Genomic DNA, 24,286 nt, shown 5'->3' with positions numbered 1-24,286 from the left:
GGCCATTTTTGGGGAGGTCTGCAGAGTGAAAAAACTTTTTTTTTAAAAAAAATTGCCTCTTCAAAATCTTGGTGCGTCTTATACTCTGAAAAATACGGTAGATAGTACCAGCTAGCTAAGAATCAGAAAATATGGAACCCCAATGGTGGGCGTTCTCTGAAGCAGCGCTTACTTCCTTAGAATAATTGCTCCCTAAGGCCAGGATGTTGAAACATGACTGATCCAAGAAAGCCTTTGGGGATTAATTATAACCAATATTGCTATATTCAAGACATTTAACTTACTACTTTTAGCCTTCATTTAAACTGAGATTTAATTACACGACTGTTCTAATTAATTACTTATAGTGACTTGCATTGGGTTTTACATGTAAATTATGTAGCCACCTAGATTCCTATGGAGATCGACAAATGCCATAAATAAATAACAAATAAGCAAATGAATCGAACAGGCAAGGCACGCTGGCTTGGAAATTCCCTAGTTTATCATTAAAGGACAGTTCACCAAAGTTTATGGGATTCTCACTTTTATTGGATCTTGGCAGTTGTGTGGAGTCGGACATCAGTAAAGCTATAGGATTGTGATTTATCACATATGCACACTGAGAGTTTATGCACCGAAGACAAATTCCTTGGGTGTCCAATCACATTTGGCCAATAAAGAAATCTATGCTTCATAAGAGAAAATGCAAAGGAAACCGCAAACGCCAAAGTAGTCATAATTGGTGTGGTGGTTCAAATGCTAAGCCAAGCATGGTTTAAACATGGTTTATTGAATTACCCTGTATTAGTTGGCTTGAACAAAGTTAAAATGTAATCTCTGGTTTTGGTACCAGGTTAGTTTGTGGGCAGTCAATGATATTATGTTAAAGCTGAGCGGTGTGGTGGAGAAGACTCTCACCTCCTACTTGGAAGGTTGAGGGTTTAATCCCAGGTAGTGGCAGATGTTTCTATCCTAATGCACAAAGGAAAAAAAATATATCTGCTGTGAACTCTGCATGGCATCAGGAAGGGCATCTGGCCAGTAAATCCAGTTCTATCTATCCAGTTGCCCCAATTAAGGGATTACAGGGTTGTAAAAAGGGAGTTTGATGATATTATATTAGAGCTACCCTACAACCTACTTCTAGATTATATTGCTGTTCATAAATTTATTATTCTTTCCGTTGTTCGATTTATCTGGGACAAACAATAGATTGATGGTCTGTAACATTCTATGTCTCTTGTTTTAAAAGTGGTGTCATCACAGTTAGTTTCCAAAGAGGCCAGTTTTAGTGATACACAACTTGGTTCAATCGCTCCCACTGGAGAGAATAAATTTGACCGGATTATGCTGGTTTTTTAAAAGAAAAAAAACCTGCTTTTGATCTCAAGGCTTCTTATAGTTGTCATCTTATTATTCTGAACTTGCTTGATCAGATATTTTGAATAACCTGTAGGAGCCAATATAATGAGCTACCTCGCTTTGGTGCAGGGCTTTGAAAAATATATTCAGAAGAACGTTAAAACTATGAGATCAAACACGGGAAAACAACAACAACAACGAGGACGCATTTTGCCTACCTTGTTTTAAAGTATAAATAGTTGAGGTAGCTGAAAAGTTAGTTGCTGTAATCACATTTTCCCTATTTGATGCGTCAATTTCTATTCTCATCAGTTTTTCAACATCGCTATGGAAACTGCTGACTTCCCCAGTCGGGAAAGTTGCATTGGTTAAATGACCATCGGAATCATACCTAGGAAAATAAAAAAAAGCACGGATAAATTAAATATACAATGCAGTGCACTGAAAAAGAAAGAGCGAGGAAAGAAGGAAGGAAGGAAGGAAAAATAGAAGGGAGGGAAGAGGAACAGAAGGAGGGAGGTGTAACCCAGAGATGATATTCAGCCAGTTCTGACCGATAGCAGAAATTTTGAGTAGTTCAGAGAACCGGCAAATAGGCTGGCCCCGCTCCCGCTGCCTCCCAGCTGATCTTCTTTTGTTGCCCTGAACAGGAGAATAGAGATGGAAAGCAGGTTACTGGGGTGGGGAGGGAATGGGGATTTTGCAGTATCCTTCCCCTGCCATGCCCACAAAGCCACGCCCATAGAACTAGTAGTAAAAAAATTTGAATCCCACCACTGGCATGTACTCATATCAAATCAACATTTTATTACGTTCATAATCAGAGGGATAGAGATACAGACAGACAGACAGACAGACAGACAGACAGACAGACAGACAGACAGACAAGATTCTGGTATGAATCAGTATTTGTTCTCTTTGTGATACACATCCAGTGATAATTTCGCTGAAAAGCAACCTATTCTTTCCCTAGCTATCAAGAGAGTCTGCATTGGCTAGCCGAGAGTAAGCTCATAGCATTTACACTTACCTGCTGTTTTCAGCTGCCTGCAATCATAAAGCCTTTGGCTTTCCAAAAGACATTTTTATAAGCTGCTTTGGGATCCAGTTTTGGCTGAAGAGCTGGGGCAAAATGTGCCTCCTAGTTAGATCTCTACAGTGATTAAAAAGTCACTCTGCATTCCCAGGACAAAAAAAAAAAAAATGCCCCGTGGAGGCTTTTCACAGCTGGTGCAGCCAACTGCAAAACAAATACTGTTGGAAAGCAAGTTGTTGTTTTTTTTAGCCCCAGTGTGCTCCCTAGAATCACCGCTTAATTTTATATATTTTTATGGCCAGAGAGCCCTCTTTCCAAAGGAAGCTTTCACCATTTTCTTTTTTTTAAAAGAGGCGTGCAATACTACCCTGTTTCCCTGAAAATAAGACCTGCCTGGATAATAAGCCCAGTCGGGCTTTTGAGCACATGTGCTAAAATAAGTCCTCCCCGAAAATATTGCAGCACAGCAGCAGCCGTGAGGTGACCCCACTCGCTGCCTCCTGCACCTCAAAAATAAGACCTCCCCCAAAATAAGGCCAAGCGCTTATTTTTGGGGGGGGGTCAAAAGAAAATAAGACCCTGTCTTATTTTTGGGGAAACGTAGTAAGTAGGTGGGCTCATAGAGCCACTTGTAATCATGATGAGGTTAGAAGCCTTTGCTCTGCAACACAGATAGTCCTCAATTTACAACAATTCATTTAGTGACTCTCTTTGTTTTCGAGAAACGTGTACCACGTTGTTTGGCTCAAGACATTTTTTCATCCCCGGCATCTCTATTGGTAAATAACTTAAGGAGTTCAAGGGGCCGATTAAAAGTATAGAGAACTGTGCTTTAATTTTTTTTTAAAAAAAAGAGTCCTTTCTCATCGTGGGCCAATTTATTTGAGATAGATTTAACACACCCTTGTTGCAACTGTCACGATTTTATTGGCACTTCGGATGCTTTGTTTGATAAGCCACCTTTGCTTATTAACTCACTGGGGAGAAGGCAATCATGTACGTAAAAGTAATTCAAGAGTAATGACGGTGGATTTATGGACAGCTCCGAAGTAACGGCTTGATGTAAGCTAAGAGATGCCACAAGAGGTCACTCTGCACTAAGGAAAAGGGAATTGAAAAGAAAACGAAGCTATTGGAGCTAATAAAAGCCATTCTTCTCCCTGACATGTTTAACGTTTTTCTATCTTGAATGGCTCGGGTTTCAAAATGCTGCAAGAAACATATTGAGGGCTTCAGACAATGCCTCAGATAATGCTCCTCTGCTCGCAATAGAATCCCTTATGCCACCAGACTTAAATTTTGGTCTTAGACAACTTAGAACTACACCGCCTTCGGTCTGACCTGAGCATAGCACATAAAATTATCTGCTGCAATCTCCTACCTGTCAATGACTACTTCAGTTTCAACCACAACAATACTCGAGCACACAATAGATACAAATTCAAGGTAAACCGCTCCAAACTCGATTGCAGAAAATACGACTTTAGCAACAGAGTGGTCAATGCCTGGAATGCACTATCTGACTCTGTTGTTACATCCCCAAACATTTAACCTTACACTGTCTACTGTTGACCTCACCCCATTCCTAAGAGGACCGCATAAGTGCACCAACATGTCTACCGCCCCTATCCTAATGTTCCTTTTTATTCGTATCCACTTCATGTATTCAAACTCATGTTTATACTTGTATATGTTATCTAATACATGTTTGACGAAATAAAAATAAAATAGAATAAGGCACCAGATGTAGGAGTGTCCAGGTTTATGAATTGCAGTGTTGCCGACCCATCGGCTCGAGACGTCTGGGATGTGTACTGGCATAGTTTATGTCTTCTACTAAGGTTTCACAGCACGGATGAGAAGCGATGACAGCTCTTCTGTGCCTCCCAATGGGAAATCCAGCTGTCCATTTCCAGCTGTTCAGGGTTTTTCTCTCCCTCCCTCCTATTCCGTTGGTTTAAAGCCAGGCTGCCAACGCTGCTTTTCCCCCCACTGGGATTCAAGCATTTACTGGTCTACCAGGAGCAGATCGCAACAGCTGATACCTTGATAACAAGGCCAGAAGGTAACTCAAGCAATTCTGTGCAATTCCCTTCCCAATTCTGCACTCATTTCTCTATGAAGATATGACTCCCTTTGAGCCAGAGGCTGTCAAAGCGACACCGTTGAGTATTTAGAGGCTTTTGGGTTTTTCTTTTGGGCTAACTGCTCTCCATCCCACTTGACCTCAGGGATCAACGGAGGAATGACATCAAAGAGAAGTTGACCACATTGAGCAATGATCATCTTCGCTTTTGAGAAAACTGTGCAGCATTGTCTGGCTTAAGGGGAGTTTTCATCCCTGGCTTAATTTGAAAATGCATTGTAAGAATAGTTAGGGATAGGCTTTGTTTTCGGAGAAGATTTGGAGTGTTGGAATTCTCGTGACAGATGCCCTGGGCAGCTTAAGGCTTAAGACACCTATTTCACCTCTTTAAACCCACCTCCATCCGAATGCAGGGACAAACGTTTGGTCCCGTTTCACCTGGGATGTTTTTGGGGAACCACCTATTGAGCAGGTTCTGACCAGTTCTGGAGAACTGGTAGTAGAAATTTTGAATAGTTTGGAGAACCAGTAAATACCACCTCTGATTGGCGCTGCCCCCATCTATTCTCTGCCTCCCGAGTCTCAGCTGATCGGGAGGGAATGGGGATTTTGCTGTATCCGTCCCCTGGAGTAGGGTGGGAATGGAGATTTTACAGTATCCTTCCCCTAGAGTGGGGAGGGGATGGGGATTTTGCAGTATCCTTCCCCTGGAGTAGGGTGGGAATGGAGTTTTTATAGTAACCTTCCCCTGGAGTGGGGAGGGAATGGAGATTTTGCAGTATCCTTTCCCTGGAGTGGGGAGGCAATGGGGATTTTGCAGTATCCTTCTACTGGAGTGGGGAGGCAATGGGGATTTTACAGTAACCTTCCCCTGGAGTGGGGAGGGAATGGAGATTTTGCAGCATCCTTCCCCTGGAGTCGGGAGGGAATGGAGATTTTGCAGTATCCTTCCCCTGGAGTGGGGAGGGAATGGAGATTTTGCAGTATCCTTCCCCTGGAGTGGGCAGGGAATGGGGATTTTGCAGTAACCTTCTCTTGGAGTGGGGAAGGGAATGGATATTTTACAGTAACCTCCCCTTTGAGTGGTGGTGGGGAAATGGAGATAGCACTTAGACTTACATACCGCTTCACAGTGCTTTACAGCCCTCTGTAAGCAGTTTACAGAGCCAGCATATGGCTCCCAACAATCTAATAAGAAAGAAAGTTATTGCTGCGATCATGGATTGGAACAGCACAATGTAACATCAAAAGAAAAATAATAGCGAGGACAAGTAATATAGCATGCGTGACAGCAGGTGTGACATTCAAAGAAATTAAATGAGACTAAAACCAGTGCTATAATTGATAACATAAAGAGGTTTTTTTAGTTTAAAAGAGAGCATAGCAAAATAACAAACTGCCTGCTAACATAGGTAGTCTTTGCTTAATAACTAATTGCCATTCAAATTACAACTGACCCCCTCCAATATATTAGCAATAGCATCTAGATTTATATACTGCTTCATACAGCCCTCTCTAAGCGATTTGCAGAGTCATTGCCCCCAACCTTCTGGATCCTCTTTTTACCAACATCAGAAAGATGGAAGCCTGAGTCAACCTTGAGCCTAGTGAGAATTGAACTGCAGGCCGTTGGCAGTCAGCAGAAGTAGCCTGCAGTACTGCATTCTAACCACTGCGCCACCATGGTTCATGTCCACTGACTCAAGAAAGGATCAAGACAAGTGATTAAGAGACAGAAAACATCCTAGGATTCAAGGGATGTTTTCTCAGGACGACACACAAAATGAGTAGCCATCCAATTTATCAAAAAATACATATCACTACAACCACTACAAAACAACCAACATGAGATATGAAAACGACAATACTGCTATACATCGAAAACATGTCAGAAACAAGATTATTACAACCACACTTCATCCTTGTAATGCACAAACTGACTAAAGCCTTCCAAAACATGTTGAGTAAATCACAAGACCCAACAGCCCAAGGAAAACAAATATGAGGAATTATTTACAACACATAGTATGGAAACTAATACGGCCACTATATAGGACAGAGAGACTGAAGATCAGCAGACACAGTGAAAATTCCTTCATTTCATAACACACGGATAGACTTATGCATAGTTTCAACTGGACCATGTTGCAACCAAGAAAGCTACAGAACGCCTGGATGATTGGCATTCAATTCTTTGAGGAATTCTTACTCATGATTCTTATGAGCTGTGGTGGCACAGTGGTTAAATGCAGTATTGCAGGATACTTCTGCTGACTGCTGGTTGCCTCAATTTGACAGTTTGAATCTCACCAGGCTCAAGGTTGACTCAGTCTTCCATTCTTCTGAGGTCGGTAAAATGAGGACCCAGATTATTTGGGGGCCCTATGCTGACTCTGTAGCATTCTGAAGCGGTATGTAAGTCTAAGTGCTATTGCTACTAAGAGAGATTAGATGATGGAAGGGTCCCGAAATTGTAGGAACTTTAGGGGAAAGTAACCATGTCAAGAGTCATGTGCTTGGGCAAGAGATTGGACTACAAATTCTCCAAGATCCCTTGCAACTCTGTTATTCAGACAAAACGTCCATCAACAGACACATAGAGATAAACAACATTTACACATTATACAAAAGAGACAAGTTAAAAGCTAAGAAGGAAACAACAAAACCAGAACACCTACTTGCCAGAACCCAACACTCACATAAACAAGAATTAACCCAAGATTAACACCAGACAAAAATCAAGCAGTAAACAATACCCTAATCAAGGAACTACCAAAGAGAAAGAAAGACTAACACCGAGAAGACAAGCTATTGTAAATAAATGGACAGCAAATGTCATTCTCATTAGTAGTGATAATGTTACCTAGTTGGGTAATGAAATGTTTGCAAGCAAGCAAGATAGATAGATATGTCTATGCCTATGTGTCTGTCTGTTTGTCTGTCTGTCTACCTACCTATTCACATAGATGGATAGATAGATAGATAGATAGATAGATAGATAGATAGATAGATAGATAGATAAAGATAGATAGATAGATAGATAGATAGATAGATAGATAGATAGATAGATAGATAGATATGTCTGTCGGTCGGTCGGTCCGTCCATCCATCCATCCATCCATCCATCCATCCATCCATCCATCCATCCATCCATCCATCCATCCACACAGGTAGATAGATAGATAGATAGATAGATAGACAGACAGACAGACAGACAGACAGACAGACAGACAGACAGACAGACAGACAGACAGACAGACAGACAGACACACACACACACACACACACACACACACTGGTGCTTAGGTTAAATTTAGCCTTAGCAACGGATCTCACTGGATAACTTTGGCCTGATCATTTCCAATGTTCTGTTAGCTAACATAGATCTTAAAAAAAAAAAGAACCCCTGAACAATCATTCCTGGTCATCTTGCACCTTGAGGGCAATATTTTAAAATAAATAAAAAGTAAAGCACCAATCATAAATGAATCTGCCCTTTTGTAACCCAACTGATCCCTCCCATTGATTTTGCTATTTTAGCTTGATCCTACCTCTTCCGTCCATGAGAAGAATACAATGGTTGTAAGCAGTCAGCAAAATTGGTTTTGACAGACTTTTTGATTAAAAGGGGTCTTTTTAGACTCTTATATTATTTGTATTTGCTGTGAACTGCCCAGAATTACATCGCATAAAATGGTTATCTATATAAATCTTATAAATAAATAAATGCATACATAAATAAATAAATAACAGCTGCATTCCCCGATACAGATGCTGAGCTGATAGGGGGGGGGGGCATATAGATCTTATAAATAAATGAACAGGTAACTGTTGCATTAAATATCTGACATAAAACAGAGGTTTTTGATGAGGTGTGCAGGCATGCCTAATCCCGAACAAATCAACTTTTTGAATGAATGAATTCCTGTACAAGGTTGAACCTGACGTGCAAACTCAGTCAAGGTGTTTTAAGATTTCTGAATGAATAGGTACATTAATATATCACACATCTTGCAAATCCGGAAGTACAGGTAGTCCTTGGCATACATCCGTTCGTTTAGTGACCATTGAAAGTTACAACGGCACTGAAAAAACTCATTTATGTTTTTCACACTTATGACCATTGTGGCATTCCCATGGTCACATGATTAAAATTCAAATGCTTGGCAACTGGTTCGTACTTATGACCTTTGCGGTGTTGTATCCTGGGGCTCATGTGATCCCATTTTGGGACCTTCTGATAAGCAAAGTCAGTGGGGAAACCAGATTCACTTAGCCCCTGTGTTACTAACCTAACAACTGCAATTATTCACTTAACAACTGTGACAAGAAAGGTCATAGGTAAAGGTAAAGGTTCCCCTCGCACATATGTGCTAGTTGTTTCTGACTCTAGGGGGCAGTGCTCATCTCCGTTTCAAAGCTGAAGAGCCAGCGCTGTCCAAAGACGTCTCCGTGGTCATGTGGCTGGCATGACTAAATGCCGAAGGCGCATGGAACGCTTTTACCTTCCCACCACAGGTGGCTCCTATTTTTCCACTTGAATTTTTTAACGTGCTTTTGAACTGCTAGGTTGGCAGAAGCTGGGACAAGTAACGGGAGATCACTCCGTTACGTGGCACTAGGGATTCGAACTGCCGACCATTCTGATCAGCAAGCTCAGCGTCTTAGCCACTGAGCCACCGTGACCTTTATGAGAGGTCATAAAATAGGGCAGAACTCACTTAACACCTGCCTCGCTTAGCAACAGAAGTTTGGGGGTCAATTAGGATCGTGTTATGGGCAAGATGGTGGTGGAATGAGGAGGAAATAATTTTATAAGCTAAGCAGTGGTTTTTCAAGGTTCGGTAAAAACACTTAAGGGTCACTTACTCATACACGGTTGTCCATCCATACTCGTTGCTTTTGGTGGCGAGAAGTCCAGTGGTGCCAGGATACGTCATTAGGGCTAAATTGTAGCCCTGAGCATAAACTCTTTTGAGAATGCCGTTGCTACTGATGGTCAACCAGTACACTTGCCCTCCCGGCATCACCATCCAAAGCGGTAAGCCACTGGCGTCCCTGCGAATGTGTACCGAGTGTCCATTGTTGCTGGTAACGGTGCCGAGCTCACCTTCCCCATTATACGTGAAGTTATACAGGAAGTCTCTCGTAATCAGATTGAGGGTGTGCAGGTGAGTCCCATTGTTCGTGAATTGATAGAGTTCCTGATCAGCTGGAGATGCTATCTCATAAATGCTGGCATCGTTGAGGTGAGGCTTATTTTGGCTAACAGCACGAATGCGGATGTTGCCAAGGTCGGCGATGTACAGAGTGCCGTCAGGAGACACAGCGAGGGAAGAGGGCGCTTTCAGCTTGGCGTCTTTAGCGTAGCCACCATCGCCTGAAAGATAGAAAGAGAACAGAGTTGACCGTGCAAATCTGCAATGGTTAGTCAAAAGAAAGAAGGTATTAGGATTTCAAGTTGTTCTGACCGAGGCTTCTTCCCAAGAGCCTGAAGAGAATCCTTGTCCCGACAAAAAACCCTTTAATTAATTTGCTGTGAATTCTGCTCATTCACATCCAGCAAAGTCTCTCGAGGGAGGATTTACAGTCACACACCTTATCTGGCTTGGAGAGCTGCCAGGAACATATCTGCAAAACCTGGCAAGCAGTCTCGGAGAGTCATGAACCAATTAAGTGAACTAATTGTCTCCTGCAAACTCCACTCCCCCTTTGCTCCTCTTTTATTTCCTCTGGGAGGGCCATTCATTGTCCACATGTGGCCTTACTCCCAAGTCGACCCCTGTTCTTTAGCTGTTCCCTTCATCTGGCAACTCTGTGCATGCGCACACTGGGAACAGGCTCTAGCTGTTTGTCTGCCTCACTGCTGTCCAACTCCGAAGGCAGCTGATAACTGCCATACGGCCCTGGCCCCCTCTCTGCCTCTGACACAGAGCCCTCATCAGAGCCTTCCCCAGACTCCAGGACTGGCCTATGTTCCTCCCCAACCTCCTCACTGTCCGAATCTGCTGCCAGCTCTGCTGGCCGCTGGCAGACCACAACACAAGAAACCAACCCAACACAAGCAAAACTCTGAGGCCTGGAGTTTCCTCAAACTATGGATTTATTAGGAATGTCACATTGGCACGACTGCTGAAACACCTGACTCTAAAAGACCGGAGGTTTTCCCCACCCAAACTAAAACCCAAAGCCCTTGCCCCCAGGTCACAAGTTTGCCACATGGTCCAATAAGGTAAGAGTCCCAACTCCAGTTGGTTTCAGTCCACACTTTCCCAGCACCTGGTAAGAATGTCCTTGGTTCCCAGGTGAAAGAATTTTATTTTGGCTACACATCCCCAGCTATCACTGTCTCGGCCCTCCCGTTCCCACAGCTTTTACTGGCCCTGCTGTGGAAGCCCTGAAGATGCTCCAATATGGCTTCAGGTCTGACAGAAGGAGTAGAGGGGACATGATAGCAGTATTCCGGTACTTGAGGGGTTGCCACAAAGAGGAGGCGGGGTCAACTAATTTTCCCATTTCCATTTAGCCCTTGATTGCATTCTTGATTGCATGATGGTGAGCCAGGGATCTTTTCATACCTCCTTAAAACATGCTACAATAGTCTGGTCCCCATGGAACAATAACTGAAATGGGTAGATACAGGACCTGTGGTAAGCTCCAGACAAAACGATTGTGCTGTGATTTATTATTACATCCAACTTTAGATGTTGAGTATTTGCACACGCAACCCCGCTGTTTTGGAACCTCGTACATTCCAAACTGACAAAAACGCAGCGACAATCACAGCAGAAAGCATTACGTTGGCAGCATTACACTGTCATCCACAAATGCAATGACACATTGAGTCAAAATCCTTTTATGCGGTAAGTGACGAGAACACAGATGTGCTAAAATGATTGCATTACATTTGAGGCCTCTGATTTAGACCAATGCGAAGAGGAAGTTTCGATAGGTATCCTATTTGATGTTTGTTGGTTTATCTATCACGCTTCTTAATCCCCCATCTCGCTCAGAGAGGCACTCTGGGAGATGTACAATTTAATCAATAAAATTAAGCCTTTAAAGCAGAATACTTTAAGATTATTATTTTTCAAATATATATATATATAAACATTATAAAATTACAAAAAAAATATATGGAGAATTCCAATGGGTAGCAAGGGGTAAATTCCTCCCCAACCCATCATGTTAAGATTTACTCTGAATCTGTCAGGCGCAAGCAGCCAGAATACTCCAAGAACGGGTCAAATAGGTTATTATTATTATTGTTTATGCAGCCTAGAACTGTGTTGGCTTTTTTGGCAGCTTCTGATTAGTTCGGAGAACCAGCAAATATCACCTCTGGTTGGTATTTGGCATACCACCTTCTTTCTCCCTAAATTACATGGTCTTTTTGCTCCTCTGGAATGCACCCTTCCCTCCTGGGAACTTGGCCAACATTCCATCACACCCCTATGAAGACAAATCTATTTATGCAATAAATCATCATTTAAATCACCACAGGGGCAGGTGGAAAGGAGATGTTGTTCTCCTAATAAGATTATTCTTTGAGGGGCCTACTTGCCTCAGAGTTCTGTTTGCAATGGGTGCATTACTTGAAACAAGAGGTGATATTCAGCTAGTTCTGACAGGTTCTGTAGAATCGGTAGCGGAAATTTTGAGAGTGTAGAGCAGGGGTGTCCAAACTTGGGAACTTTAAGACTTGTGGACTTCAACTCCCAGAATTCCCCAGCCAGCTGGCTGGGGAATTCTGGAAGTTGAAGTCCACAAGTCTTAAAGTTCCCAAGTTTGGAACCCCTGGTGTAGAGGGAATGGGGATTTTGCTGTATCCTTCCCCTGCCACGTCCACAAAGCCAGGCCGACAGAACCGGTACTAAAAAATGTTGAATCCCACCCCTGCTTGGAACCCTGACAGTTGTAGCCTCTTGGCTGCCAGTAAAGCTAGCTGCAGAGTTAGATGAGGAGGAGATGGAGGGAGAGCCTGTGCTGGCTTTGGAAGGCTCTGATAAGGAAACAGCATCAGAGGCAGGACCTCCCATCCTTCCCCAGGTGGACAGACAGCTGTCTTTGGGGGCCTGAGCTGAGTGAGGGGGAGGAACAGATGAGGCGCATCCCAAATGCACGTATGCGCAGAGAAGAAAGGAGAGGAGAACAAAGGAAAACAATAAGCTGGTTCTCGGGGGGAAAAAAGATGTGGACGCTAGCCAGCCTCTCCTTGGCTGTGAAATAAATAGGCGGGGTTTGGGAGTGGCCAGTTGTCACAGAAAACCGCTTGTTTCTAGTATACAACAAGCAATTCAGATTTCTTGGCCAAGTCTGTTGGGACTAATTACGTTTGATTTTTGTTTATCCACATCAGGCATGACGTGCTCTAATCTTTGCTACTGATGTGCGCGCACTTGGTTCGCTCACATGTGGCACTTCTGCGCATGCGCAAAACATCTGTGATGACATCTGGGCAGGTGGGCGGAGCCTCCTGCCACCGCCACTACTGGTTCGCCTGAACTAGGGCGAACTGGCAGTATACCATCTCTGATCCCCGTGAATAAAAGACCGTTCCTGCCCTGTTTGAAAAGGGGTTTGTTTCTACTCGCGAGTAAGCAGCTTTCTAAGGCTGGGTCAGAACAGGAGAATCCATCACCACTTGCCTGAGAAACAATCACAGTTGGGATCGATCTTGCAGTCACAGTCTGTCGGTGCCCCAGCAATGACTGAGATTTCGCCATTGGTGGTGACCTGCTGGATGCGGTTGATCTTCCTTTCATCCGTCTCGGCGATGTACAACATGCCGCTGTGTGAGACGCCAACAGCACGGGCCGATTCGAGGGTGGAATGGATGGCCACTTTGCTGACCAGCACGTGGTCAACGCCTGGAACCTGGCAGTGAATTGGACGCCCTGCGATGATGCGAACCCGCCTGTTCTGAGAGATTTGAAGGACAATGTTGTTGTCCAGCACATACAATGAGTTGTCGAGTGGGTTGACGGCCAGATCTGTTGGCCATTCTAAACGAACCTGCAATGTGAAAAGGAATAAAAGATGTTCAAATGATTGGTACACTTTTTTTTTGCAACAAAAGAAAGATGTTGCCTTCCTGTTCATTCAATTATTCTTTAAGCAGCGGTGGATAGATATTTTTAAATAGACAATTAAGTTGTTTATCGATTGCAATACAGCAAATAGGGTGCTAATGGTTACATATTTTATGTATTGTTGCAGACTTTGGACTGATTCATGGCATGAGGTGTTTCAGGAAAGAGTTTTTGTAATTTGTCTGAGGGGGCAAACATTTCTCACTCATCCAGAAGTGCTCACTAAGATTGAATGGTCCTGGAGTTTAAGAGAATAGAATAGAATAGAATAGAATAGAATAGAATAAAATAGAATAGAATGGCATGGCATGGCATGGCATAGCAAATCATAGAATATAGAATAGAACATACAATATAGAATATAGATTATAGAAGATAGAATAAATAGAAGATAGAATATGGAATGGAATGGAATAGAATAGAATATTGGAATGAAGAATAGAATATTGTAATGAAGAATAGAATAGAATAGAATGGGATGGCATGGCATAGAATATAGAATAGATATAGAATAGAACATAGAATAGAACATACAATATAGAATATGGATTATAGAAGATAGAATAAATAGAAGATAGAATATGGAATGGAATGGAATAGAATAGAATATTGTAATGAAGAATAGAATAGAATATTGTAATGAAGAATAGAATAAAATAGAATGGGATAGCATAGAATATAGAACAGATATAGAATAGAACATAGAATATAACATACAATATAGAATTGTATAAATAGAAGATAGAATATGGAATGGAATGGAATAGAATAGAATATTGTAATGAAGAATAGAATAGAATATTGTAATGAAGAATAGAATAGAATAGAATAGAATGGGATGGCATAGCATAGAATATAGAATAGATATATAATAGAACATAGAATATAACATACAATATAGAATATAGATTATAGAAGATAGAATAAATAGAAGATAGAATATGGAATGGAATGGAATAGAATAGAATATTGGAATGAAGAATAGAATGGAATAGAATAGAATGGAATAGAAATGTTATTGTCACTTAAATATACACTAATCAGCATTCATTAAAATGAAAGTTCATTGCATTCAACTCCCAAAAGATAACCATTATGCATATATCCACCAAAAATAATGTAATGTTTCCATAAGCAAAAAACAATATCTTCAGCCCATCTATTCTCCAAGAGGTGTATGGACTGGGGAATGCTTTGGATGTAATTTCAAAATATGCTTCAGAGCTTGGAGGGGAGCAATTATAATCCTGACATGTAATTCTGAAAATCAGAATTTTTTTGCAGCTGCTTTAAAGAGTTGCAAACAGGTGCTACATTCAGATTCCCGAGCTCTTCAAAGCACCCTTTGGGTACCTCAAATTCAAGGTGTCGCCCACTGTTGTGTTCATATATTATAAAAAAAGAGACTAAGAATGTTAGGTTTAAAATGCTCAGGGAGCCCTTCAGTGCCATTCCAAAATACAATGGAATTTTGGTCTTTTTTTAATCATAGCCAAATGCTGCAGTTAATTTGCCACATTAACTCTACTGGAAAAGGCAGTTTGGAGAAGGGTTTGGAAACGGAAAACTTGGAAAAATTAAATGGTTACCACCATGTAGTGGCAATAGATGTGTTTGCAGTGAATGAAGGACAAAGCTGAAAGTAAAATTCAGTGAATGTATCCCCCCTTTTTCCCCCCCTAAAAATATTTGACTACTTGGCATTAAGATGGATGTGGCTAGATTCATCATTGTGGCAAGAAATGGACTTCTTGTACAGAGAAGATGGATAGGATGAACTATTTGGGGACATTCTAAGCCCTTGGTCATTTATTTTGCTTTCTTCCTTAATTTGGATCCAAGGCTCTCTCTAATCCAACAATACTATGGAAGAATTGAAGATGAAACCCATCTAAACTTCATGAAATTGCTAATGGAAAATTACTCCGCTTCTTACTAATAAGTTGTGAATCAGAGAAGCAAACCAAAGTTCCATATAATTTCTTACGTCCAAATCTAGATATGTAATTCAGGGTTGAACTATGGAGTTCTTGATAATTCCATGATTCATTGTTGTTAGTTGCAAAGTCATGTCCGACCCATCATGACCCCATGGACAACATTCCTCCAAGTCTTCCTGTCCTCTACCATCCCCTGGACTCCATTTAAGTTCACACCTATTGCTTCAGTGTCGCCATCCAGCCACTACATTATCTGCTGTCCCCTTTTTCTTTTGCCCACAATCTTTCCCAGCATGAGGCTCTTCTCCAGGGAGTCCTTCCTTCTTGTTAGGTGGCCAAAGTATTTGAGTTTCATCTTCAGGATCTGGCCTTCTAAAGAGTCAGGGTTGATCACTTCTAGGACTGACTGGTTTGATCGTCTTGCACTCCAAGGAACTCGCAGGAGTCTTCTCCAGCACCATAGTTCAAAGGTCTCAGTTCTTTGGCGCTCAACCTTTCTCATGGTCCAACTTTCACAGCCATCCATTGAAACTAGGAAAACCATAGCCTTGACTATACACACTTTTGCTGGCAGGGTGATTAGGATTGTTGATTCCTAATTCCATGATTAGGATATTGTCTCGATTGTTTCTCCGGCCTTAAACCCTCTTTAAGGATTAGCCCTTCCTCCCTCTTTCTTTTTTCTTCTTTCTTTCTTTTTTCTTCTTTCTTTCTTTCTTTCTTTCTTTCTTTCTTTCTTTCTTTCTTTCTTTCTTTTTTCTTTCCACCATTATTATGTTTACAAATAAGTCAAGGTGGCGAACAAATCCAACACAGCTTTCCTCCTCCAATTTTCCCTATAACAATCTTGTGGGGTGAGTTGGGCTGAGAGAGAATGACTGGCCCAAAGTCACCTAGCCAGCTTTCATGGCTAAGGTGGGACTTGAATTCATGTTCTCCTGTGCCTTTGAGGCCCTTAATGTCTTATATACAGTTATACAGACATGCTGGTTTTGAAGTGCCATCAAGCTCACTTATCCAAAAGGCATCTTAAGGAATACCTGTTGGTAATCACAGCTTGAAAGCAAAATAATTATAATATGCACAAAAACAGAACTCTTGAAATGCAGCAGGTGGGAAGAAGCAGAGCTGGTAGGAATTCCTTCTAAATATGAAATAAACAACCCTAACCTTCCTACCCAGTATTAACCATGAAGCAGGCACAACTTTGCTTAAATGCATAACTCGAAACATTGGAAGATTTTTGCCACCCACCAAAATCTCAGGAGCAGTAGGGATTATTTTCTTTCATTTTAAAAGGATGCAGTCTTCATGGGCATAGAATAGAGTAGAGTAGAGTAGAGTAGAATAGAGAAGAGTAGAATAGAAAAGAAATCTGGAAAGGACCTTGGAGGTCTTCTAGTTCAGCCCCCTGCTCAATCAGGAGAACCTATACCATTTTATATAAGTGTCTGTCTGACTCTTCTTAAAAACCTTCAGTGATGGAACGGCCACAGTTTCTGGAGGCAAGCTGTTCCACTGGTTAATTGTCCTCACTGTTAGGAAGTTTCTCCTTAATTCCAGATTGCTTCTCTCTTTGATCAGTTTCCAACCATTGTTCCTTGTCCTGCCCTCAGGTGCTTTGGGGAATAATTTGGCCCCCTCTTCTTGGTGGCAGCCCCTCAAATACTGGAATACTGTTATCATGTCTCCCCTAATTCTTCTTTTCCTTAGACTAGCCAAACCCAAATCCTGCAGCCGTTTTTCATATGGTTTAGTCTCCAGGCCTTTGATCATCTCAGTTGCTCTTCTCTGAACTTTTTCTAAAGTCTCAGCATCTTATTTGTAGTATCTAACCAAAATTGGTTGCCGTATTTCAAGTGTGGTCTTACTAGGGTTTTATAAAGCGGCACTAATATTTCAAGAATAGAGGAATTGGCAAACATGACAAAAATATCTTCTTTCTTCAACCCTGGTGGTGTCCTGTCCTCTTTTGCAACCAAAAGAGTGCTTTTATTTGCAGAAATGTCATTCTAAAGAGAGAGAAAAAAACACAACATTTTTCAAAGTTCTGATGCATTTTGTGGCATCGCCAAAAAGAGCCCTTGGAAGAGAGTGCTGTTTGTAAAACTTGGTTGCTGGCTTGTAACTTGATGCAAATGTAGGCATTTATCTGCATACTTTATGCTGCTTAAATAGGTCAAGAATGCGCTCGAGTTATTATAATGTAATTTGTGGCTCTAGCAACATTCAGCACTTATTAACTATGTATTATTTGGTATAATGCGTTTGAGGAGTAATTCAGATGTAGAGGGGAATGGGGAGAGAGGGTTTTTCCGACAACTCCAGACAACAACCCAGACCACAGCCTTCGGTGAAGAGTGACAGAAGAGGCTGATTGAATTGCAAATCAGCACCGATGAAACTTTCCTTTCTGAACATCAGCAACCTCAAGATATTTTCAAATCACACACCCGCACAAGAGAAATGCCCTTTGAATTTGATTGCATACATTCCAGAGCTGTTGGCCGTAAGGATCTAGAAGCTTTAGCGGGGGAGAAAAATCTGTTGGGGGCCAGAGCCTTCTGCCTTTTTTTTTTTTTTTTTGCTCACTCATTTTCAAGAACTGAAAATGTATTCAATAATTCTTGTGACAACTGCAATTCGATGTGATAGAAACTTAGGCTTCTTGTGTTACAAAATTATCAAGTTTTAAACTAGGATCCTGTGCCAATAGAAGGGTATATCTGTAACTCAGGGGTGAAATGTGAAGTCTGTAGTGCCCTCTCAGCTTAGTTGCTTGTTGGTAGACATCTCATTACCTAACAAGGTAACATCACCAGTGTGAGCGACTGTACGCTCATCTACAACTACAACATACTCTATAGCCGTGTTGGCAAACCTATGGAACACATGCCGGAAGCGGCATGCAGAGCTGTCCTGCATGGGATGCACAGCCTAGCTGGCTCCTCTTTTAACTTTTAACTTTTATTTGATTTCTAGACCACCCCTCTCCCAGAAGGGACTCGGGGCGGTGTACAGTCATATTAAAACAATAAATATACATAATATAAATATAAAATAAATATAGGTGTGGCTGGAGGGGGTAGCAATAGTTTACTGTACAATAGTTAAAGTTAGATTTAAATTTAAAAATTTAAAAAAAATACACTAAAAACACCCTTAAAAAACTATCCCAGGATAAAATAATTGCTAATTGGAACAGGTGGGTCTTGAGTGCCGGCCACCTGGCCTTCGTGCGTGTGGGAGTGCTGAAACCCAGAAGGGCAGTGTTCCATTGTGCATGGACATGCCGGCACCCAAACTTCCGGGTTTCCGGCATGTGCATGCGTGACAGCCAGCTGTTTGTCAGACACACACATGCACCAGAAACCAGACGTTTGGGTGCTGGAACGTGCATGCGTGATGGAATGCTGCACTTCCGTATTTCTGCGCTCCTGCATGCAGAAAGAAAAGCGAGGCTGCCTGTTCATCCTGGGATGGTTTCTTTTGTCATTTCCAGCATGCAGGTTGACATGCGGTGCTGAAAAAGGTTAAGCCTTCACTGTTCTATAGCATAAGGACTATGACATCCGTGTTGTTGGAGTGGCAGAAGATTAGCAGAGCATTTTCATGAATTCCAACCAACAGTCAGAACACACAATGAAGACTCATTAATCTCACAACACGCGAACCAGTGTTTCAATTGGGACACTGTGAGCATCCCAGACCAAGCTAAATCCCAAAAAGCTAAGGAATTCACGGCACCTTGGCATTCAATCAAATCATACATCAACAGACATATAGAAACAAACCACGTTTACATACCGTTCAAAAGTGATAATTAAAAATCTAAGAAGAAAAGAAAAAGACCAGAATATCTTATCTCCAACAACAGCCCAACCACCCAGATAAGCAAGAATTAATGCCATACAAACAATCAAACAGATAAGACTACCTAATCAAGGAACTATCAAGGAGATAGTCACACCTCCATAAACATTGGGAGGGCAAGTTACTGTATATAAACAAGCAATTTGCGCTGATGATGTTACCTAGTTAAGTAATGAAATGCCTACAAGCAAACCATCAAGCACAGTGAGTGTTCTACCAATTTTCCTATTTTCCAATTCTTCACACAAATCCCAAGGGGTGCCATAATGTGGGAATCTTTTCCTTGCATCTGATAACAGTTATGATTATTATGATCACAGTGATGATTTGGGGGCAGCCAAGGAGGAGGACGAAGTCAAAACCAAAACAAATCACACTAACACGTTCTGCCACCTTATGTTCTGACCTAGGCTTCCAAAGGGCACGAGGCAAACTCCTTGCCCCAACAAAAAAACACCTTTTATTAATTTACTATGAATTCTGCTTATTCACACCCAGCAAAATCTTTCAAGGGAGGATTTACAGCCACAGACCTTATCTGGCTTGGAGAGCTGCCAGGCCAATATCTGCAAAACCTGGCAAGGAGTCTCGGAGAGTCACGAACCAATTAAGCGAACTAATTGTCTCCTGCAAACTCCACTCCCCTTTTGCTCCCCTTTTATTTCCTCTGGGAATGGCCATTCATCGTCCACCTATGGCCTTACTCCCAAGTCGACCCCTGTTCCTTAGCTGTTCCCTTCATCTGGCAACTCTGCGCATGCGCACACTGGGAACAGGCTCCAGCTGTTCCTCTGCCTCACTGATGTCTGATTCCGAAGGCAGCTGATAACTGGCATACGGCCCTGGCCCCCTCTCTGCCTCCGACACAGAGCCCTCATCAGAGCCTTCCCCAGACTCCAGGACTGGCCCATGTTCCTCCCCAACCTCCTCACTGTCCGAATCTGCTGCCAGCTCTGCTGGCGGGCCACAACACCTTACAACAACCAAGTGCCCTCAAACAAATATCGCTGAAGAAAATGCTCAAGGGGACTTAAATCCAGACAGACAAATAGATGACAGACAGACAGACAGTTAAGCGTGGTCCTTGGTGCTCTGTGAGCTTGGTACTTTTCTTGCAAACATTTCATTACCCCAACTAAGTAACATCATCAATGCTAGTAAAGAATGAGATTTGCTCATTCTTTGACCAGATCTGGAGAACTGGTAGCAATTTTGAGTAGTTTGGAGAACTGGTAAATACCACCTCTGACTGGCCCTTCTCCCATCTATTCTCTGCCTCCCGAGTCCCAGCTGATCGGGAGGGAATGGGGATTTTGCAGTATCCTTCCCCTGCCACATCCACCAAGCCACGACCACCAAGCCATGCCACACCCACAGAACTGGTAATAAATTTTTTTGAATCCCACCACTGTCTCAGGTGCTTTGGAGTATTTTATAGAGACAGAGGCATCTCTGGAATAACTCTTGTGAGTCAGCACTTTTATCATCAAACTATATTGTATAGTAGACTCAAGACTTACCCACTATTCAGAATAAGAATTTAAAACTCACAATGGGATCCCTACAGGAAAACCATATCTTTTTAAAGGCTGCTATTCTACATTCCTGTCTCTCAGGTGGATTTACTGGCTATGGAGTGGCTTCCACGCTCAGGGAATACCTTCAGAATTCTACTAAAGTTTAATTCTCCCATAATCTTATTAAAGTAAATTAGGGTGAATTAGCACTGATGACGTTACCTAGTTTCGGTAATGAAATGTCTGCAAGAAAACAAGCAAGCTCAGAGAGCACCAAGGACCCCTCACGTCAAACCCTGAGCTACAAATATTCTCCTTTATTGCTAACTAGCTGATAACCCAGCATTGCCTGGGTATTTATAGACGCCGAGCCATTGAGAGGCGCCTTTCTTTCCCCTACTCCCCTGCCCATCATCCCTGCCCTCTCCCTTCCCGCTGTGCTCCTCTTTCCTGCCCTGTCTACGTTCCTGGCACTTTGCCACAAATCCATCAGTGCTTCCCCATTGGTCCACTGGAGGGCGACCGTTACAGTTGGCTTTCCAGAGGAAGCTGTGAAAGAATTGACATCACAAACAATTGCTGCTCTAGGACGCCACACTTGCTCTCCTCAACAGGCCAGGCATTCCAGAGTTATGCTGGAACACAGACAAACACCCCAGGGGTGCCTTTCCTCCCCCACCACAGTATTTGTTTCCAGAGGGTAAGCCATCTGTGTACCAAGTTTGATTGAAATTGCTCGAGGCACTCCAGAGTTATGCTGGAACATAGATAAATACAGCCTAATCAAAAAATAAATAAGATTAGGATGAAAAATCATCTGCCTTTCAGATTTATTCCAATCAAGATTTTACTGCCCTATTTTGAGTCTTGGGAGATTTTGAGTTGAAGTCACTGTACAATACATAAACCATGTTGCTAAACACATTTGAAAGTTTTGCCATTTTTGCTTAGGAGACATCAGAAATGATCTCCAAGTCAGCTCCGTGAGCCAATGTGACAGAGGTATTTGTTAACGCCTAATTTTGTTATGCAAAATGGACTCAGTTTCCTGGCTGAACAGTAACGATGAATGGAAGCGGTTAGTGGTGACCTGAGAAATGTCCATGCTGGCATCACAGCGCAGAGGCTGGGTTGATGTGAGGCCGTTTGAGCCTATCAACGTTGTGATCTGCCCACTCGCGTCAACCTTACGAATCGTGGTGCCGTCCACAAAGTAAATGAAGCCGTGCTTATCAACGGTGATACCTGTTGGGAAAAAGGAAGGAAAATTCAGCAGCAGGACTAGGAGAGAATAGGACTATAAATGCAAGACGGAGGAAGGAGACCATTGAGCAAGGAATAACATTAAAGGAGGACACATGGCTGGAGAATCTGACCTCCCTTATCCTACTTGGAGGACCCTGAATAGGTTGAGAGTTGGAGTGCCTAAATGAAAAAAAATAGTAATATTGCCAAGTGGAGGCTCTTAGCGGATAACCACATGCTGTATGAACTGGGAGAGTCACAGCCCATCTTTTGGTATGTTGGCTGCTACCAGAAACATGCACCAATAATGACATTTTTGGCCAATGACAAGGCTAAATGGAGGCTTCATTCTGGCAGTTTAATGTTTGATCTAGACAAAGGAGGAAGAGAAGGAGGAGGAGAGGAAGAAATAGTAGTAGTAGTAGTAGTAGTAGTAGTAGTAGTAGTAGTAGTAGTAGAAGAGGAGGAGGAGGAGGAGGAGGAGGAGGAGGAGGAGGAGACGAGAAGGAGGAAAAGAGGAGGAGAAGGAGAAAGAGTAGTAGTAGTAGTAGTAGTAGTAATTTAGTTCTGAAGGCCTTCCTTGTTTTTTACTGTGATTTACTGGTCTGCTGTGCTTTTAAATGTATGAACCTGTCATGCTCGGTAAATATTCTTGATTTTTATCAATATATTTTTTATCATCATGAAGAATGTATGAAGTAGCCCTGGGGGGAGCAGAGGCCAAAACAAAACACAAACCGGACATTCGTCAATTAAACTGCACTTGGACATCAGCTGATTGAGGAAATAAGTCAAGAGGAGCTACTCCTGGCAGAGATGGATGGGGTCTGTCAATGTGAGCTTCTCATTTTTTAAAAAGAGTCTGATTCTCAATCCACCCCATTCAGAGGTGGTATTCAGCAGGTTCTGACCAGTTCTGGAGAACCGGTAGCGGGAATTTTGAGTAGTTCGGAGAACCGGTAAATACCACCTCTGGCTGGCCCCGCCCCATCTATTCTATGCCTCCTGAGTCAGCTGATTGGGAGGGAATGGGGATTTTACAGTATCCTTCCCCTGCCATGCCCACCAAGCCACACCCACAGAACAGGTAGTAATTTTTTTTTAATCCCACCACTGACCTCACCCCATTTTGTTATCACTCTGTTTTTTGTAGAAAAACCAAACAGAACAGAAGACAACAACAATGCTGAACAGGATTAGGTTGGAAATGCTTCTAAAAGATCCAAACTTTGATTTAAAAAGTTTAAACATTCAGTTTTGCATTAGTCCGAAATCAGCTGACGAGGGTGCCTGCTTAGTTCAACCAATACAAGATGTTTTTGAGAGCCCCCCCCATCTTCTACGGTATAGGGTTTCCTGCCTAGGCAGAGGGTTGGACTAGAAGACCTCCAAGGTCCCTTCCAACTCTGCTATTGTATTATTCTGAGTTTTGGAGGGTAATGGACAAAGTCACCATCCTTCTCAGCAGTTACTGAAAATGTATGGAATTTTCTCTTTCGGACGGTCCATCTCACTGCCACCCCCATAACTGGTTTATTTATAAAACAGTCTTATTTCACCGTGCCTTTGGTCCTCACTGAATAGAGGCTTTTTATAGGAATCCTATTGTAATTGTTCTTTTCAATTGCGCTGCTATTGTTTTATTGTTTGCTGCACACCTTCGGTTGGAAGTTAGGCCTGGAAATACTATAAAACTAGATAAGCCCATAGCCATTTCCAAGCATTTCTTTTTGATCCACTTCTCCAATCACGCAACGATTTTGAGTGCCTATAATTTCCCCCAATATCCAACACTATTACACACGTTTGAGGCAAAGAACTGTTATCTCCAAATCTGGAGATCAAATACTGAAGGATAAACTGCAATCTGATTTCCATATTGATTTAACAAATGGTAGATTTGATACACTTTTAGAAAAAGCGAGGACTGAATAATATGCCTCCCGTGCTGACTTCTAAATACGCACTGCATTTTACCTCCAATGAGACTGAAAATTTTGTAATCTTTCCATCCATCGGCCTTAAATATTTATTTTTTATTTTGCCTCTCGAGACGGTTTCGAAACAGACCCAGAAAGTGATATAAAATAATATTGAGAAGAAAATGACAGGTAGAAAACAGCATTTTTTTAAAGCTTGAAAGCATCAGAATG

At 42.1% G+C, this 24,286-nt stretch overlaps 1 protein-coding gene across 1 annotated transcript in view; it reads right to left on the bottom strand.

Moving 5' to 3' along the window:
• TENM1 (teneurin transmembrane protein 1) overlaps nucleotides 1-24,286 on the bottom strand; it is a 384,715-nt gene that overhangs the window by 26,080 nt on the left and 334,349 nt on the right. The window contains exons 21-24 of the mRNA XM_081964396.1: nucleotides 21,979-22,133; nucleotides 13,115-13,481; nucleotides 9,336-9,846; nucleotides 1,563-1,735 (exon numbers count right to left, since the gene is read on the bottom strand). Of these exons, the coding sequence (XP_081820522.1) occupies nucleotides 1,563-1,735; nucleotides 9,336-9,846; nucleotides 13,115-13,481; nucleotides 21,979-22,133 (1,206 nt within the window). The remainder of the gene's footprint in view (nucleotides 1-1,562; nucleotides 1,736-9,335; nucleotides 9,847-13,114; nucleotides 13,482-21,978; nucleotides 22,134-24,286) is intronic.

The sequence above is a fragment of the Natrix helvetica genome, assembly GCF_964273705.1.
Source record: "Natrix helvetica genome assembly, chromosome: 11".
NCBI classification, from domain to species: Eukaryota; Metazoa; Chordata; class Lepidosauria; order Squamata; family Natricidae; genus Natrix; species Natrix helvetica.
The sequence above is the reverse complement of the archived record's forward strand: the minus strand, read 5'-3'. Positions and strand labels throughout refer to the sequence as shown.